Consider the following 20,066-nt stretch of genomic DNA (forward strand, 5'->3'; position numbering starts at 1 on the left):
AACCTTATTCCAGTCAGAGGAGGTGGCCACAGGGTCCTCTGCAGCGAGTGCTATACTACTAGCAGCTATGACCAGGAGGATGGACATTTCGAAGTACCTGAGGTTCACCACATAATGACACACTCGACGCACTCTGAGAGAGAGAGAGCATATAGAAGCTTAAAATTATGTACAGAGGGGGTAATGTATAACAGAGTGAGGCTGGAAATAAATAGCATTATCAGGCTAAAATAAAGGAACCATGGGATTAAATGATAAGCCAAGGGCTGCATTAGTGTCCCATGGGGCCCCTGTGCACTGAGGCTCATGGCCCCCAAATAACTTTGTCTTTATTCTGATTGGAAAACACTGCTCTTGTAACTCATAGTTTAACTCATATTTATCATACCATAATTATAAAGAGAATGGGTGTCATATTTCTGTATGAGGGGTTTGCTGCAGGACTATCTCTTGGTCAGGTGAGGTGACTTCCTGGAGTCATGTCATCACTTTGAGGTTGCCAGGCAACCAGTGGAGACTCCAGTCAGAGTGGGGGAGTGGTATTGATTTTCTCATCTAACTCTTGACAAGAAAGCAAATAAATACAACTCTGAACATTTTGAATGTGTTCAAATGGTGGAAATGTATTTAGATCGCATCTGATATATGGAACACAATTATTCCCTTATTGCACCAATATAAAAAATAATGCACCACTCCTCCATAAAGCCTCTAGTGTCTGCTCAAACGGGGGAAGAGGCAAAAAAGTAAAACAGCAGCTTCCTGTGAGCAGTGTGTAGTAGCAACTTACGGGTTGTCAGGTTTGAAGATGAACATGCTGTCTGGAGTAACAGTGTTGACAGGCTGTGTCTCCTCTGTCTCCTCCTTCTCTGATTTACAGGTTTCAGGGTCTTTACTGTTGACTAGGGAGAATTGGGAGAAGAAGATGATGACATGAAAATGAAGAAGAAACGTAGAGAAGGATGAGAACAAGGTAGAATGGATATTAATGAGGACACTCTCAAAGCCTAAGCTCAGTTTTCAGGAGAGAACTGTAATCTAGAGAATATCCACGGAGAATGGATTGAGCCTCTGTTGTGACTTGTGACTGACTATTTTCCAGAATGCCTGAGCCCCCAGAGCAAAAATTTGGGAAATAGATACTGTATGAAATCAAGCATGACTCTGCAACCGCACGATCTATTTCTTGTCTCAAATTTATTCAGAAACTAAATTTGCTTTAGCTTATGAGAAATCACATTTCCAGTGCAGTTGTTTTGCTTTTGAAAGGTAAAAACCACCAATAGATCAGTGGGTGGTGTATTCATCGAATCCTATGTATAAAGGGCTCACACTGAAGACCCTTTCCAAATCACAGTGACTGAAGTGAAAATTATGGGCCGGTCTTGTGAGGTTATAGTCAAGGTAGTAATGTCAAGTAATGAGAAAATCCCCATCTATGAAAAAAGTCACTTCATCAGATGATCAGATTATATTCCTTGCAAACTATCAAACCAACAGTTGGACCAGCTGCTGGCTACCTGTGATCGTGGAGAGCTCCATAGACGACTGCTCGTTGGGCACCTCAATGATCACACTTGAGGTGAGCTGAGATTTATCCTGGTCCTGCTCTGCTTCCTTGTCCTCTTTGTTGCTCTCTGGGACAACAGGTGGAGATGGGTCCGATTGCTGTTGAGGCTCCTCCTGCTTCTGGTCACCAGTATGGTTGGCTGATGGGTCAGTGTCCCCTCCCTCATTACAGTTACCTTGTCTGTAGACACAGAGAAAAAGACTTAACTGGATAGACAGGAGGACAGTGACACACAGTGTTCAGTGCAGCAGTCACTAGTGGGCAGAAATGTGGGGCTCATTCTTTGTGTGTGAGAGACCTGGGTAGTTAACTGAGGAGTTTACATAAATCTGCACAACTGAATTTGTGAATAATTTTGAGTGCTGAAAGTAACAACTCAACAAAGTAAAAGACATCCCGTGCTTTGATCTGCTGTAGTAATACATAAAAATGATATCTGTATTTTGTTAGATACAGTAACATCTCCAGTGATAATCACTGACATTATGACACTCTCAACTGAATTTGACCAGGATTCTTTGTTGAATTTAATTCTCCTAACTTCTCCAAATCATTCCTGTCACTCTTTTATTTGTCACAGTCCCAAACAAACATATCTGTCAAAAAATCATGCTGGATAAACAGCAGTTTCTCACCTGTTCTCCTCAGGTTTGGAAACCTCTCCCTCCCTCTTTTCAGACTCTGCTTCCTTCTCCTCTACTTTCCCTGGGTTTCTCTTTCGCTCCCGGCTGACTGATCGATTCTCCAGGTGGCCTCCATTCCGCGGCGATGACCCCTGACTTCTGGTCCCAGTCTGATGGTCACAGTGAGCCCTCCTGCCTCTGACCCCACCATGACCTCCCATCTCGGGTGTCAGGGTGTCATTGTTATCAGGTGGTCGGAACTTCTTCACTGCCCTATGCTGACGCTCGCCGTTCAATCTGGGGCTCCTGCGCTCACTGTTGGTGTTGTGATTAACACCAAGTTTTCCGTCCTCAGTGACGGGCTGTACTTCAGGAGGCTCTGGTACAGCCATGGTCACAGAAGCGTCAGGAAGGAGTACTTTCATTGGATCCAGTGACTCTGGCATCAGCACTGACATTGACGGATCTGTAATGTCACCAGAGAGGGTAGCATCCAGAGGCATATCCACAGCCTGGTTTTTGGATGGTGACGCCAGGGGGTCTGTCAGGTGCTTCAGACTCCCAGATGGTGTTTGTTGCATGGTCTTGCGGTGAAGTGACAGTGGATGCCCGTGCTGGGCCTGAGCTGCAGCAGGCGGCCCATCGTTCTCCTCGCTGGGGTTGTTGTACAGGATCTCTCGGCTGGACATCTGGCGGTGTTTCCGCAGCTGGCTGGTCCTCTGCTCCCACACTGACATGGTCATCCTTTTACTTCTCTCTCTCCTGGACATGAAAGAGTTAGAGGGGTTGAGTGGTGGGGGTGGACGGCACTCCCTGATGCTGCCCTGGGCCTCTTCCAGGGAGCAGGAGTAGGTAGGCCGACTGCGGTGGATGGCTCTTTTCCTGTAAAGGTAGGGCCGCCTTCTCCGGCTTCCCCTAATAAGAGAAAGAAAAGATAAGGTGTCAGTTTTTACATGGAGACAGCAGCTTTAAAGTAAGGTTAATATCTTGGAGTTAGCATATAAGTTGAGACAACTTTATTTTAGCTTGTTTTTCAAATTATTGATCCAGGTTAATAGTTTATTTTGCATGCTGGTAGACTTAAAATTCTACTTTTTAGGCCCTGTAGAAAGTGATAATGTAATAATTTCCCAATAATGTAACAAAAAAACACAAAACTCAATAAATAATGTAATAATGTTATTACAATATTGAGGAAATTATTACATAATTAGGTTCTGCAAAAATAAGGTTAACCCAATAATGTAAAAAACCTCCGGTTAATGTAATAATTTATTACATCATCGGTGCAGATATTTTTACATTATTGGGAAATACACTTTATTATATTATCAGGTTTTATTACATGATCAGGTTTTATTACATTTTTTATTGAGTTATGAGGTTTTTTTTATTACATTATTGGGATATTATTATATTATCAGGTTCTACAGGCCCTTTTTGTTTTATGAAAGAAAAGTAGCAATGAAAACATTTGTTCTAAGAAAAAAAAAGGAAGAAGAAGATTTTAAGCGGTTTATTAGCAACAAAAATATCTTTTCAACATGAAACAACTTACTGGATCAATGAAGATGTAAAGTGATAAATTAATCAAGCCAGGAATTGTTGTGTGACTTCAATAACAAAAATATGCAGAATGAAATCAGTGGAATAGATATAAAATATGTGGAATCAAAATATGTTTGAGAGTTTGAAGGAACAGGACAGAGCATGAACAGAATGGTACAGTATACAGGATGAATCTGGGTTATTTACCCATTTAAGAAAAAGCGAGCAGGCAGTAGTGAGAGATTCAGAGAGCTGAACAGACAGTCTTACTTACTGGAGCGTGGACTCTTGTGTGGTCCGTGTTATCAATGAGCGATTGGTTGAAAACAAGACATTAGTGCTTTTGTGAGCAGAGACAAAACAGGCCAGGAGACACACAGCAAACAATCCTCAAAGATCACAAAACTAGACTTTAACACAAAGACCAAAGTTATAAAAACATCTATATAGAGGATTAATGCCATTCACCAGCTGTTCCAAATTTGTTATTCATAGCTTTAGGGTAAAACTGCTTTTTAGAGGACTACACACACACTGGTGAATTATTAATTTCTCATTTCTACATCATGTATTCAGTTTGCAACAGAACATTTCCATTGCCCACATCCTCTCTTTAAATATTGATAATGAATAAAGAATCAATTTGGAGCTTTAACACTGGACTCTAGATGCTTTGGTGTGTGTCTCCATTGGAACCAAGCAGCACATTGACAAACAAGATGGTGGCAGTATTAGACCAATTAAACAACATTAATAAACATCAACAGTAAGCGCAACACTGATAAGAAGACATCTTAAGTAGATTGAGATGTTAGACAGTCTGAGCTACAGTATGGGCACAGGTAAAAAAACACAGAGATGGACTCCATCAGCAGACACAGGAAAAGAGTACATATTTAGATACCCTTCAAACAAAACCACCACATTGGGATGCAGCTCTGAACACCACCGCCACCTCAGAGCACTAACACATTAGCATTCTTTTAAGTCATGCTAGCACAGCTAAATGGGGAAATTCATGTGCCGAGCTTCCAAATGTTAGCTTTATAATTAGAATGTACAATGGAAGAAAAAACTGTACACACACTGAAATCACTATTCAAATATTCTGGTCCTTTCAGTATCACTTTGTTATAATGTACGTGAAAAGTAGTCTCAGTGAGTGTGTGTGTGTGTGTGTGTGTGTGTGTGTGTGTGTGTGTGTGTGTGTGTGTGTGTGTGTGTGTAACTTCTGTTTTTCTTCCTTTGATCATGCTGACCAGATGCATGCGGTCCCAAGGTGAAATCATCATCAGCCTCCAACATGCTGCATCTCTTTTTTTTTTCATGGAGCAAATTCTGTCATGCAAGTTTCCTGAAGGTCAGCAGGGGCAGGGGGGTTTCATAACTGACATTCGAGATGAGACCCTCAATGTTCAGAGGGTTCTCTCTGAATACAGACACTGGTCCAGATGACCCCATGGTATTCCAGTCTTCTCTATTGGCTTTGACAAGAGCATGACCCTAGGCTGGCTCAACTGAAACTAAAGCACATTTCTAGTTTTCTTTTCTGTTCTCATTTCATTTCTCTTTCAAGAAAATGGCAAGACCCCAAGACAGATAGAAAGACAGAGAGAAAGGCAGAGAAACAGAACAAAAAGAAAGAAAGAAGTATATAATTCATATTAATAAAATGTTGTAAAATCTTCCACATGCCCATGCAACACACTGCTTGTTTTTCAGAACATAGCGTGCATATATATGCAGTGGTCTCCACTCCTGTGCATGCACATGCACGTCTACCACCTACAACACACACTGCAACCAATCCCTGAGTAAAAAAACAAAAAACAAAAAAACTATCTATTCTGAACGCTGGAAACCTGGGCATTGAGAAAACAAGGTCACATTACCCCCTGAATCAAATTTTCCACAAATGAGAACCCTTAGACAGACTTTATTTTACCTCTTCACACTCTCTCCTAGCAACAATATCCACTTTGCTGAGTAAAGAAGGACATCACTGTGATGGACACACCATATTAATTTGGACACTAAGTAACCCTGTCTCCATGACAACAATATAAGCACCTCCCTACCACGTGGTAGAACCAGTAACCATGGAGACATGGACTTCAGTGCTGGGAGCAGGCAGAGGCTAGATATGTTTCAGTATAGACATATATCAACAAGTGTCTAGTGGGACAGCACCAAATACTGATAGCTCAACAGGTCCTAAGTGATATTTAAGCGTTACAAGCCAACGCTTACAGAGCAGCACAACTTGACGCTCTTTATATTGATGACCCTTTGCCTCTATCTATAACTGTTCAGCATGCCATAGTTTCATTATTAACTCTAATCTACTGCAACAAATGATAGACTCGCCATTTGCTGGAGTCAATTCATGCTAAGTGTTGGTGCTGTGGTTTAGTCCTACATGGACCCTTCTTGGAGGAAGGGAGGAGGGAGAGGAAACGAGAGAGAGATGGAGGAGGGGAGAGGAGGGCGTCAGGCAGGGAGAGCAGTTGCATACAGCACTTACTCTGAAGACATGAAGGAGGACAAGGGTCCGACCTCCTTTGCTTTCTGGAGAGCATGCTTCTGATTGAATGCTGCTTCTGCTTCCTCTTCGTCCTGATCAAAAGAGGAAAAGAGCAAAAGGCGGCTGAATAGTGTATCATTTGTGACATTAAATAATTTAACAGAATCAAAGCGATGAATGGAGGAAAGAACAGAGCTGGACATGGCAGAGCGGAAATATTATTGAAACTATTATATATAGCATTAATGAAACGAGATGATCAAAGCAGGCTTGTACTTTCAATTATTCAGTTTTTGTTTTTATTATTATTCACTTTTTTATTACCTTAGTAAGTTCTTGTGCATTGGCAAGGTTGTCCACAGCAATGGCCAAGAAAACATTCAGCAGAGTGTCTGGTCACAGGTGAGTTAAGAATGTGGTCAAAGTGCTATGGTAATAAAAACACTGAGTGGTACAACACTGACTCCTTGCTGTGATGTACTGTGACATTTGCTAGTGCAGTTTTCGCCTCTGTGTAGCTATCATATTGTAGGCAAACACTCTCAGCGCAGACGTTTAAACAAACAGATGATATACTATATTACCTGCTTGGCATGAAATGGCTGGTGAAATGTTTGCAGTAGTAAGCTGAAACCCAAATATTTTTCTGAGGGGGTCTATGGGCGAAACCTGAGCTAAACAATGAGTGGATTTTAAAATGACATTCAACAAGTCTCCAGCAGCATGTGCCTAATTGGATGCACATGTTGCTATGTGTCTGCTGAATGTGTAAATAAGAATTTGCAAATATATTTCCCATAAGTGAGTGCATGTTACTGTACATAGAGGCTCTCTGTAAGTGTTTTGTGATACAGCAACTAGGGGCGAAAAACTTACAATCAATCAGTATCAAGAATGTCACTCTAAAATGACTAATAAAACATTTGACAACATTTGTAAAGCAAAAAATCATCAATTTAAAAATATGGGTACGGTCTAGACCTGCTCTATATGTAAAGTGCCATAAGATAACTTTTGTTGGGATTTGGCACTATATACATAAAGATTGACTGATTGATTGATTGATCAATCCAAATGCTTTATACTGAATGATAACAAATTACGGTACCTTTATAAGGGAAAACGCTCATTTCTAGTACTGATAATGTGTTCAAGCGCAGCAGTACATTTATGTTACATCAGATTGTGAAATAAACTAGTACTTTATTTGCTATACTGGAATGAAACCTTTTACATTTTTTGAACAAACAAGTAAAGAAGGATACAGTTTCCAAACAGTGTGAGCACTATAAAGTAGATGGAGGACCACATGCCTGATTTCACTCCTCCTTGAGAACGAATACCGTTGTACATCACCTCGTTCCAGTCCTCTCCTGTCAGGATCTGGGAAACAGACGCACTAAGCATCACTATTGAAATGAAGTACACTTCTCTCCAAATTTGCTACACTGTTATTACACTCAAATTTACATTCTCTCCATATTATGAGTCACTGTAATAACTTCTCAGGGTGCTGTTTTAATTGGAAAGCAATAACTTCACAGATTTATCTACCTGAAAGACAGTCATGATGGCTGCAGGAAAGGTGTCAAAGTTTGTTGGGGTGTAGTCTTCGAAGATGAACCTGTGAGAAAAATTTGACACATATGGTCTTTAAAAATCTTAATGTTCAGTAAGAGAGAAATCATCCCCCCTCCTCAAAATGCTGGCTGGCTGATTAAGCTGTATCGATGCTCTGTATTCTAGAGTCCATGCAGTTCATACACAAGGCCATGTTTGTGTACCTCAGCCAGCCTTTATTGAAATGACAGGCTAACAGGAAACAGCCTTCTACTCGGGGGAAAACTAAGCAACTACTGTATAGCTGTGTGTGTGTGTGTGTGTGTGTGTGTGTGTGTGTGTGTGTGTGTGTGTGTGTGTGTGTGTGTGTGTGTGTGTGTGTCTGTGTGAGTGTGAGTATGAGTGACAAAGGCAGAGTCTTAAATCCCTACCAAGCTCATGTAGTCTCTTATTATAATGAAAACAACTGTGAACAGGCTATTGGACAATTTATCTCCCCTCAACTCTGTCTATTCAATAAAGAGGAACTGACTGAACACCAAAGTCTACTCAAACCTTTGTTTTTTTGCTGTGTTGTATTTACTACCTCTATTTTCAATCAAATTGATAAGATTAGTCGTTCCCATCTTCACCCCATTTCTTTATAAGACTCATAAGTTGTGATGCATTGAACTATGAGCACTATTATGTTATTCAGAGGACCAGGTATGACTTTTTATTGTTACCTTCCACCAAAGAGCTGCATGCCAAGAAGTGCGAAGACAACAATGAAGAGGAAGAGAAGGAAAATAAGGGAGATGATGGACTTCATAGAATTCATCAGAGAGACGACCAGGTTCCTCAGAGACGCCCAATACCTTGGCAGTCACAAAAAAACAAATTAGTGAAAAACCCCACAAGAAAAGACAGTGAATAATATTGAAAGATTTTTGATTGATCTGACAAAAGATACAGACTTCGAGCAGTGAGTGTAGAAGAATGGGACTTTCCTACATGGGACTTTCTTTTGTAAGGAATATAAATGTCATTGGCATATATTTCAATATTTAGTGTCCTGTCCTTTATTCTTGTTTTGGGCTGGGGAAACATAGTTTTTTGTGCACTTTGCTTTGTAAATATTGCAAAAAAGACTGAATGAAGCTCTAACACAACCCAGTATCTCTTATTAATGTGAAATATAGTATATTGCATATTACACTAATGTGTCAAACTTTACATACACAACACTGCTGCCAGCAACCATTTCTAAAAAAACAAAACAAAATGTCTCAACAGATGGCAAAGAGTAAGGAAGGCTGCTGCACTAACTTTGTGATCTTGAAGATCCTCAGCAGACGGAGAGCACGCAGGACACTGATGCCAAAGGAAGTGCCAGGCCTGAAGAAACCCCACAGCACTTCAAAGATACTGCCAACAATCACCTGTAGATATATATCAATAAGGAAAAACAGATTCAATGACAAATAGAGGAACAAATCAAAAATGTGTGTATATGATGACCTGATACAGATGAGAGAGACAGAGAGACCAAGATACAGGGCTGATGATGCATGATTTAAAAACACAAGCAGTTGAATTTTGGGAGAAACAAATATGAAGAGAGGGAGACGAAATACTCACACTGCAATCAAAGCAGTTGAAAGATGAGTGGAAGTAGAGGCGTGGGCCCAAGCTGTACATCTTCAGAAACATCTCAGTCAGGAACAGAGCGAGGAACAGGAACTCTGCATAGTCTGGAGCAGCAACAAAAAGATGTATAAACATTTTGACACAAACAAAGACCGCAACAATTGTCATGGAAAAAAATAACTAAAAACATACATTTTCATTTTTATTACAATCTTGAGCATGGTTCATACTTCAAAGTGCTACTGAAATGATGTGTGACTCACAGAGGAAGGTGGACAGCCAGTGAGGCTGATTGTGGTGAACAATTGCAACACACAGCGTGTTGAGAGCCACCAGACCCAGCACTGTCCAGTAGAAGGTGTGTGTCTTCACCACGCGGCGGATGGAGATGCGCAAGAGACGCTCTTTACGGCGAAAATATGCTGTTGGACCTCGTCTGGCACTCCTGATACTTGCTCTGGCCATGGGGATGCCTTCAGGGACAGAGAGGGGGAAACTGTGGTTTAACCAGCAGTGCTTGTATAGTACAGCATATTTCCCCTCCGAATCTTGAACTGTGCTTCTAACAATGTGATTTTTACAACAGTATCAAATATACATTTCCAACACTGAAGTGGAGCTTGGTGTGCCTCACTAGAGTATGCATTACACCTAATGTGCATATTTATGAGCCTGTCCAGTCTCCCACTCACCCACAGAGGAGATGTCACCATACTGTTCTTCCCCTGGTTGCCCTCGACACACCACATCCATTCCTCTCCTCTTTATGGTGGTGGCTCTCTTCAACACTGCAGACAGAGAACGTTGAAAATGAAAAGTCCCAGAACAAGCTGATCAAACAGTTTTACCAATACAGTCAATGAAGTTAGAGTAGATAGAACATAATGTTAAGGTGGTCAACTAAGGCCAACATCAGGGCAACATGACCAAGCAATACTTGCTTCTCATTTTTGTGTTGAATCACTGACCACATTTATAGTTTGTCTGGTCGTATGTCAACATTGCCCAAAAAGCTGTCTAATGCTTGACCACCCTTACATTTTTAAGACACCCATAGTTAGTCTTAGGCAGTATGTAAGTGCGTAACCATACAATGCAATGAAAAGATCATGATGAGGCAAATGATGAGAAGAAGTGAAAATCATCTGCATGACAAGCTAATGCTGGTGAAGGCTTAGCTGAAAGAGAAAGTTAAGCTCATTAGCGCTGCAGCTGAATGAGATAAAAATGATCATTTAATGTTGGTGTAATGATCCAAACAACTGAATGCAAACCTTCTGCTGCTATTTTATGATCTCTGTCATAGCGAACCATGCTCCAAGGCGGCTTGGCGGTACATGCATTTGTCTTATTTGAGCTGTGTTGTCATACGGTATCAGGGGATTCGACGTGCAGTGCACTCATGCCGAAGTGAGTGTGATGAGGGTGTTTTGACCTTTTGCTGAAGGATTTGTTTATGATTACCTCTCATCCTACCCCTGCCTACCCCACCCGACTCACACCATCCCACTACCTTGTGATTTCTGAATCTACTTGTGGTCAATATTTGCTTGGAGATTTGTTAATAAGCTACTGATCAAACACACAGACACAAAAATATTGCTGCCATCTCACACACCGGAGTGATTGCTAGAGGCAGGAACACTGGGCCCTGTCAACACACAGACACATACACATATACGCACACACACAAAACAAGCCCATGCATGATAATGTCTTTCCAGACCAGTGGTTGCTAAGGCAACCACAGTGCACCACCTTTCTTTTTAATCAAAGCTATCAGAGCTTCCGCATTTATTTCTGTCACAACAGCTGAACCCACTATCTAATTTTCCTCCAGATTTGCATTATTCAATTCATGTTAACCTGGTCAGAGTGTCTTTGTGTGTCAAATGACAGAAACATACCTAAGGTTTAAAGTGTGCATGTGTATGTGTGCAAATGGGGTGGTGAAGTTGGTGAGAGATAGAGCAGAGCAGAGGACGGTTCTCACCATAGACACCACCTGTACTCCACTCTGGGAGCCTCCTGAGAGCTGCCAATCAATCAACATTTAATAAAAGGCCTGCTGGTTTCGCGAAGAGGAAAGGTCAAAGTAGAGTTGAGAGGGTCAGAGCAGGCACTTAGCTGTCTGCGGGGCACCGTGTCTAGAGGCAGGTTTAGCACTATCAGGGCTAATTCACTCTATGTGAAACTGAGAGTTGTATAAAGAGATGTAACAGTGTAAGCGATGCATGCAAGTGTGCCACAGCAGCAACAAAATCTTGGCAGCTCATGTGAAACCATTTTTTCAATTCAAATTTTCCAGTTTAGCCGTGAAGTTCCACCAGATTGAAATGTTATTCAGCTTCACTAGAAAAAAGTGTGTGTCAATCTAAAATTCAAGACAAATACACAAAACATACTATAATGGTATATGCCTGACAAATGTTTGTAAAGCAGATTTGCACTAAAACAGTTTAAGAGAGACAAAATGTAAAGCAATGTGAGCAAAGAGACAATGTGCATAATGGAGGTAGGACAAACAAACACGTCCTCTAACTTACCATCGAGTGCAGAAGGTCCTGAATTCTTATTCTCCTCAGCAAGCATCACCTCCTCTGGAAAGCAAAACGTTAAAACCGCAATTAGAAATGAGCAGCAGATGATGACTCAGATGGAGAAACAGTATACTGGCATCTTTTGTAGTTATATGTGTCTTAGTTGTGGCAGAACTAACAGCTGCAAGACAACAGGTTGCATCAGACAGTCATGCGTTCTTCAATGGAGATGGTTAGTCTTAAAGCTTAAAGTGAAAGAACGATTTCCCATTTCTCGTCATGAGCCAAATCCTTGATCTCCTTGAGCTGTGACTGAGAGTAAAGCCACCTGCTCTGTCGATCCAGGCCCGGTAGCCGTTGAGCTCTCTCTCAATCTGCTGTTGGCGTCTCAATTTCATGAAGGCCCTGCGGTTCTCCACTCTCTCCCTCTCCTTCGCAAATTCCCTGCAGATCCAAACCACAAAATCATTTATTTTACTCTCTGAGGGTAGTGGGATTTATAGTCACACACACATTTATAAAAAAAATCCTCTTGGAGACAATCAGTTTATTAGACCACAAGAGGAAGTGGAAGAGTAGAAGAGATGAGAGGAAAGGAGAGGGGAGTCTTCTTCGTCCCTCTCACTGTGGAGATAATGACAATAGATCTCCCATTAACCTTTCTGTAAAACTAATTAACTTGTATAGACTTTGACACCGTGCACTGAAACAACACGGCTTGGTGTGACAGTAGCTGTTGTGCCAGCCACTCAACCAGACAGTGAAAAATTAGAGCTACAGTCTAGTCTGCCAGATACTGAACCAACTGGACAATAAAACATCTGACTGCAGCTGTGACCCATTCAGGGGCTGCTTCCTTTGAAGGAATTGGCCCATGAAGGTGGAGTAGCTTTTGGGAGACTCAAGACTAGTGGGCTGAATCTGTGTCATGTCTCCAAAGGACACCTGTCATGTCACAAGTTCACACTACACTACATGCTAATTCTAAGCTGGTTTTGAGCATGCCATGTGTTCATACCGGAGAAGTGAGAGAAGTAAGTGTAGCTATTCAGACTGGGTAGCATGTATACTAAATACGAGAGATTTTTGTTGAAAACCCTGCATTCGGCATCTACCTTTCTTTTTTTAGCACTAGCGGACATTTTTATGAGGTAAGGTAAGGTCGTCTTGTGACCTGCTTGTGATCTTGATGTACGTATTGCATCATTATGTACATGAATAAAAGACTTCAAAATAAAAGCAATGCAGCTTTAGTCCGTGCATGAGGTAAAATTAGAAAATATGTTTATTTTGTCATTTCCAAGTAACCTTACACGGCTGGTCAGAGTCAACCAAAGGGCCGTACAGTATGTGGCCCGGGCTGTACAATGCCCAGGACTGCTTTACACGGTCTTTAAATCTTTTTGCTCTTAATTCCTCCAATGTTGCAGTTCAATTAACGCATGACAGTAGGCCTACTGATTGTTTTGTGTACCAACTGCTAAAACAGTATGACAAAGATGAAAGACATACTGTATAGAATTAGTATAAAGTATGAAATTGGGACACACATACAGTCTACCTTCATCAAGATCAAAACCTAACTGGAAACACTGCTAAAAGCTTAAAGTGAGATATCCATTTGATCAGTCCTCTCCAAGTCATAATGTTAACATTTCCAAGTTAACCACCAAACAAATTCTACTCAAATGGCAAATTTAATGGTAGTTTACTGTAAACGCATCAATACACTGTCACTTCTATTTATCTGTATTGTCCTGTGAACTTTTGAACAATATGTCTAGGCTGCTAATGAGTATAAACAGCTAACTAGCCTGTATTACATCATTTACAAACTGCAGTAGCATATAATGTATTTAGCAATGACTGATGACCGCCTAAACACAAACACCTGGTAAATGTAATAACATTATATGCTGATAATGACTTGAATGCACTGTAAAAGGGGCAGTAAAGGAAAAGCAGGTTTTGTCCTCTAAATTAGAGCAAGAATTTTGAAATATTTTTGAAATATGTGACAGGCATTGTTTGACAACTTTAGATGTATTGTACTCTCAAAATGCAAATATGGAAATAAACAGCCTCTGAGCTGGAACACAGTACTGTATGAGTCTGTCTGACAGACTCCACACATTCACAGAAATGTATATAATTCAATAATTGGTTGATAGTGGACAATGAAGTCAACTCAAAGGCAGTGAGCATGAAAAAATAAAATTCTGACAATAAATACATTTAAAAAATCCCCATAAACTTTTACTAGAAGTCAAGTCTTTGTCAAGTATATAGATGTTGTCAATAGACAACTACCTGGGGCTTGGACATAAGAGTGGACCTACCCAGAGAGGACTCCCAGCACCAGGTTCAGGACAAAGAAGGAGCCGATGATGATGAGAGGGATAAAGTAGAGCCAGTTCCAGTTGGGGCCCAAGGCATCATCGGTCTGTAACATAAAAAAAGGCTTAAAGTCAGTGAAATAAAGTCAGGCTTGAGCAGACTTTTGCCACTGTTGGGATGTAAGACAGAAATACACCAGTGTAGGTGTTTGGGCGGCTGCTGGAGGTTCCAGTCCAAGTACAGGTAGGGCACTGAACAGAGACATCCTGTATATTGATCTGGTCGGTCTCACAGAGAGAGTGTGGAGGAGAGTGAAGGTATTCCGCACTGGAGAAAAAAAAAACTAGTGTATGAAATAAATATAGAAACAGAGAGTTGCATTTCTGCATCTGGACCTGAGAAAGTAAACATGTAGGGTGTCTTTAAATGTTTCATGCATAGAATGTGATTCTTCACTCCAGTGTGTGTGTGTGTGTGCATATGTACCTCTGTGTATTCAATGTTGATTAAACTAGACTACGGTAAACATCATTACAGTGCGTATGTACGGTCAGCAGACCTTTTGAAGTAGCACAGAAGCGTCTGTCTCGTTCCTCTGTCCTTTCTTGTTCTCATTCAGCATCACTTAGGGCAACATAATACAATCACTCTGGAAAATCATCTTCCTTCATCAATCTCAATAAAAACTGAAAGAGTGGGCAGCTGATTACAAAGTACACCCAGACACAGCAATTTATGTGTGTGTGTGTGTGTGTGTGTATGTGTGTGTGTGTGTGTGTGTGTGTGTGTGTGTGTGTATGTGTGTGTGTGTGTGTGTGTGTGTGTGTGTGTGTGTGTGTGTGTGTGTGTGTTGATTGTAACTGCTGCTGATACTGACATCATTTTGAGTTATGCAAATGATTCTTATTGTTTTTTGATTTCCACCCATGTCTGTGACTGCCAACTCTGACCTTTAGCCACAATAAGTACACATAATCTTTCAGAAGTAGTGCCTTCAACTAGCAGACAGCAACATACCCATCTACCATCAAACTGTTCTTTCATCCTTTACCTGATTAAAACTGACCCAGAGTAGCAACAATCTTCAGACTGTAATCTGGTGAAATTAATGAACTCCGTAATATCTAAGAAACAACCAGCAAGTTTGTCCTTGAGGGAGCGTTTTTGTCACATCTTATCTTCTTTCGCTCAAATCTGACCATAACATTGGCAAAGAATCTTTGAAAACTGACTTTTTTCAAAATTTGATAAAAATGTGACTCTGTACCACACAAAAATGTCTGCCTGCAAAAGTCCCTTCCATTTCCCTTCAACTGAGGCAAACTAATACCAAATCTTTGTGATATTAATTTGTAAGACAGAGTATATGTAGGACATAACCTTAAAAATTGTGCATTTAAATGATCCAAAATTCAAAAAATCACACTGATTAAAATTCACTAACTCTGGCTGAAGTAAATAGGAGGAAGAACAAACCATTGATTATGTTTCCAAAGATGCTGTTCTGATGGGTTTTTTTTTACATGTGCACGGTTCCTATCTGAACAGGATCTGGTAATTCTGCTCGGCTGCAGGCAGAGGTGAACATGATTGGACTTGATTTGTTGGATGGTCATGCAGGCAACAGCTATATCAAATTAGCAAATGGTGCCACTGCTTGCCTCACTGTCTACACACTGTCTGTCTGTGTCTGGCTGCCTGACATAGAGGCTCATGGGGCATAGTGCAGCATCTCCTCCCTGTCTGACAGCACTCTGCGGCAGAAAATTGTATTGTTACTGGTTTCAATGCTCATTATTTGAACAGATGTCTCTGTGAGATGCAACATGACACATTATTCTCCTACTTCTCTTTTGTATAACTTTAGGGGATTTTAAAACATTGCCTCAAAAAGTGCAGCTGACCTATATATATATATATATATATATATATATATTGGGCTAAGATGAATATAAAGCTCTTAGTTTCCTTAACTCCTAATTTGAGTCAATCTTTGAGCATTCTCCCCATTTTTGTCAAGCAGGATAATTAATATTAACATAGAAGGAAAAGTATACTTTTCAGATGTTTCAGGCAGACATTCATAGAAACAAAAGTGCAAAAGTTTTCTGCAAGATTTGATATAAAAGGGTATTTTTGATAAAGAAACACATTAGATCTGTATTTTGAGTAAGCAGAAGCAAAAGCACAATTTTTCCGTTACACGTTTTGCTCATATTTATACTTGGCAGATGATTTTTTGCTCATATTTATACATAGCAGATGACATTTTTATTCTAAGAGAAATTGAAGCATGACATATTTCTTAACTAGTATGTGGGCAGTCTAATCTCTATTCAGGCAGCATTTTGCACCAGTTGTACATTTCTTGAGACAGAGAGAATAAAAAAGGCAATCTGCGAGCAAAACTGAAATCGACAGAACGCTCATGCAGTTTCAACACTGAAATCAAGAGCCAGTGACTCCCCTCCATACATTTTCCTGAAAGAGAGCCTGAGAGAGAGGAGGCTGCAGGGGTTGCACACATCCACTCAACAACCATCAGTGTGTTGGACCCAAAGCCGCTCCTGTTCATTAGGGTTAATGGAGTCTAAATTGTGACAAAACACTGCTGCACCTCTGTAATTTACTGCAATCCAGAGGAATATTATGAGAGCCTTACATTGTAGAGTACAGTGGTCCATCCCTCCATGGTGATGCACTGGAAGACAGTAAGAACAGCAAACAGGATGTTGTCAAACTGGGTGATGCCGTCATTAGGGCCAATCCAAGTATCGCCGCAGTTGTATTTGGCAGGACACTGACGCACGCCACATGGGAACTCAAACTCGGAAGAGTCCACTGTCTCGTTTTCTAAACAGAAAGGTTTAAAGACAAGAGAGGAAACGAAGCAGGCATATATCATATACATTACAAAAGACCTGTTAGAAGCATTGCATTTTTTCCTGTTACAACTGTATATACAGTGCATGAAATTTGAAGGCTTGAAAGCTTTTAACAATTTCAGTTTTAAGCTCCAGCACATGCAATTTAAAACAATCCGCAGGTAGGACACTGGTCAACAGTATAAGATAGATTTTGAAACATCTCATGCAGTGTTTCCCAGTCTTGATTGTCAGCAGTGGAGTAATGTTGTATGTATCAGTCAGTCATAAGAGTTAATTAATTTAAAAAAAAACCAACCTCAATAAAACAGTGGAAGAGCAGAGCTCTGTTTGTGTTATCAAACTGTCCATTCAGTTTTTAGACAGGAGGAGCTTGGAGGTTAATGACAGCTGTGAAAGTACAATGAGCCATTGTGGTGCTCTGTATTGTTGGTTTTAATTATACAGGACAACACTGCCAGTTTGGTTTGATCATGTCTCCAGTTTCAGCTTGACATTGTGTGTATGTGTGTATGCATTTGTTATTATGATAATAGGGCTAGCACCTAAAGAGCTACGTAAATAACATGAAGTCTCTCTCGCTCTCTCTCTCTCTATAGCACACACACACACACACACACACACACACACACACACACACACACACACCTACACACACACACACACACACACACACAGTGACTCAGTCTGTTGTTAAAAGTAGCTCGAAAATGATTCCTTTATCTGTCCACATTTATGCATTATTCACAGTTCTCCAACCTTTTCAGGTCGCTTCTACCAATTGCTTTTTTTGTTTCATTCATGCCACCAGTGTGGCAGATGATTAGACTATTTCCAGTTTTGCAATGCAGTTTGATTAGATTTCGGCACAAGAAGAATACAACATCTGAATTACAGTAATCACCAAATATCAACATTGGCTACCATCATAAATGGAGTAGTATGAATCATTTTGTGTGCTTGTGTGTGTAACTGAACCGATCTGACTAGGTATGATTTACTATGTGGATTGAGATCACAACATTTGGTATATTTCTTTTTTCACTGAATGGGAATAGTCTGTGCATGTGTGTGCATGTGTGCAGTTATGATGTCAGTCTTTCCTGATAGTGTACATTAAGGAGCTATTGTGGTAAAAGTGGTGAATTAGTAGCATGTATGATTTTAAATGTGTGCTTTATGTATAGATGTTCATACACACATTCTGCTCAGGTGTCTGTAGATAAGCATTTCTATGCACAATCTGAATAGATATACAATGTGTGTGTCTGTACCTAGTATTCCAGGTTCTGGCATGCAGGTAGAATGAAGTTTGCCACTGTAAAACTCTAAGCCGATGATGGCAAACATGAGGATTGCAAAAAAGAGCAGCAGGCCAATCTGCAGCAGAGGAACCATGGCCTTCATTATAGACTTCAGGACTATCTGCAGACCTGGAAGTAGAGCACACAGTGGACAGCAGGGTTAATGAGAAAAACACATCTACTATACATAAAATTATTCAAGCTCCATTTACAGAGATTTAAAAGTCCTATACATCAGCCTCACATTGGTCTTGTTTATGATCTCCAAGTATTCACACATACTTACTGGACTCATAAGCCTAACATTTTTTGTGAAAATGTATGACTATAGGCTTCAGAACCTCTCCTGGTTGCGGTGATTAACAATTTTTGAAAAATCTATTTCATAACACAATTCCTTATGAGCCTATCGTAAAGCTCAGACTTTTGTCTTTTCAGCAGTCCTTGCCCTTATAAGGCATGCATTACCACATAGCAAAAGGCTTTTCCAGCAATTGGCTAGGCTAAAAGCAAGGCTTATCTAGTCTGTTACAGGCCACATTTTGCCTTTGTCATGGCTCAAAACCTGACATGCATAGAAACGTTTGGTCTCATACTGAACCAAAGCATCTGCTGATTAAATCTATACCTGATATGTTATGATCCAATAAAGTTAGTCACAATACCAGATGAATAAATCCCTGTGTCATTTATCTTTGCTACCATCTTGACGATATGCACCTGGCAGAGATCTGCACTCTAGTGAGTGCACTCTCTACACTGAAACCTTTTCTGGAATAACAGGGACACAGTTTCTATAAAAAGGTGTCGTTCTTGATGTAATTTTTACATTTTTTAGTGAATGCACAACAAACAAAATCCCATCCTCAACACATGGCCAAACAAAACCAGAACCATTCACATAGCTAGATACAACAAGTACAAGGGATTTTATTTGTTTTTGTGACGTGGTTGAATGAACTGTTTAACTGTTTAGCGTAGGAGTTCTGTGTACACAAATATATACATTAAAGTGAAAACTACATCCACAACTGTTATGAAAAGACAGATACTCACTGGGGATGCCTGAGACTAGTTTGAGGGGCCGGAGCACTCGCACTGCCCTCAGAGTCCTCAGGTCCACTGAGATGTTCATGTGAGCCCCTGCTGCAGCCAGGATCCTAAACAAGTATACACACACAAAAGTGCACACGTTAACCCACACAAACACACAACCAGAAAACAGCAGAATTAATTGTTGATTTTATGCTTTATAAGCTCTGTAGAGCTGTGTTGCAGAGGGGCCTCGCACACACATACACACACTAATACCACTGCGCACAGTGTCTGAGGATGGCTGCAGTGTTTAGATATGCAGTGTGAAGACATGAGGGTCTCCAGCAGGCAGAGAAAACAACAAGGATGTTTTTGGGGCTTTTGGCTGTTTCCCTATGTGTGGGAGGATGGCTGTGACAACTGCTATTTAGGAGGAGAACAAAGAAAGCAGCTCCATCAGGGAGAAGGCAGGGCACCCTTAGGCATGGCGCAGGGATGTTGAGAGGATGTT

At 40.6% G+C, this 20,066-nt stretch overlaps 1 protein-coding gene across 1 annotated transcript in view; it reads right to left on the minus strand.

Annotated features, from left to right (window-relative positions):
* The window catches only part of LOC128361846 (voltage-dependent R-type calcium channel subunit alpha-1E), an 84,697-nt gene that overhangs the window by 16,118 nt on the left and 48,513 nt on the right, over positions 1 to 20,066 (minus strand). The window contains exons 5-24 of the mRNA XM_053322411.1: positions 19,577 to 19,680; positions 18,491 to 18,649; positions 16,994 to 17,184; positions 14,334 to 14,437; positions 12,323 to 12,438; positions 12,001 to 12,054; positions 11,448 to 11,489; positions 10,147 to 10,242; positions 9,718 to 9,927; positions 9,446 to 9,558; positions 9,134 to 9,246; positions 8,551 to 8,682; positions 7,820 to 7,889; positions 7,531 to 7,648; positions 6,590 to 6,657; positions 6,266 to 6,357; positions 2,206 to 3,108; positions 1,521 to 1,750; positions 791 to 902; positions 4 to 133 (exon numbers count right to left, since the gene is read on the minus strand). Coding sequence (XP_053178386.1) covers positions 4 to 133; positions 791 to 902; positions 1,521 to 1,750; positions 2,206 to 3,108; positions 6,266 to 6,357; positions 6,590 to 6,657; positions 7,531 to 7,648; positions 7,820 to 7,889; positions 8,551 to 8,682; positions 9,134 to 9,246; positions 9,446 to 9,558; positions 9,718 to 9,927; positions 10,147 to 10,242; positions 11,448 to 11,489; positions 12,001 to 12,054; positions 12,323 to 12,438; positions 14,334 to 14,437; positions 16,994 to 17,184; positions 18,491 to 18,649; positions 19,577 to 19,680 — 3,157 coding nt within the window. The remainder of the gene's footprint in view (positions 1 to 3; positions 134 to 790; positions 903 to 1,520; positions 1,751 to 2,205; positions 3,109 to 6,265; positions 6,358 to 6,589; positions 6,658 to 7,530; positions 7,649 to 7,819; positions 7,890 to 8,550; positions 8,683 to 9,133; positions 9,247 to 9,445; positions 9,559 to 9,717; positions 9,928 to 10,146; positions 10,243 to 11,447; positions 11,490 to 12,000; positions 12,055 to 12,322; positions 12,439 to 14,333; positions 14,438 to 16,993; positions 17,185 to 18,490; positions 18,650 to 19,576; positions 19,681 to 20,066) is intronic.

This window comes from Scomber japonicus, chromosome 7 (genome assembly GCF_027409825.1).
Source record: "Scomber japonicus isolate fScoJap1 chromosome 7, fScoJap1.pri, whole genome shotgun sequence".
In the NCBI taxonomy this organism is placed as follows: Eukaryota; Metazoa; Chordata; class Actinopteri; order Scombriformes; family Scombridae; genus Scomber; species Scomber japonicus.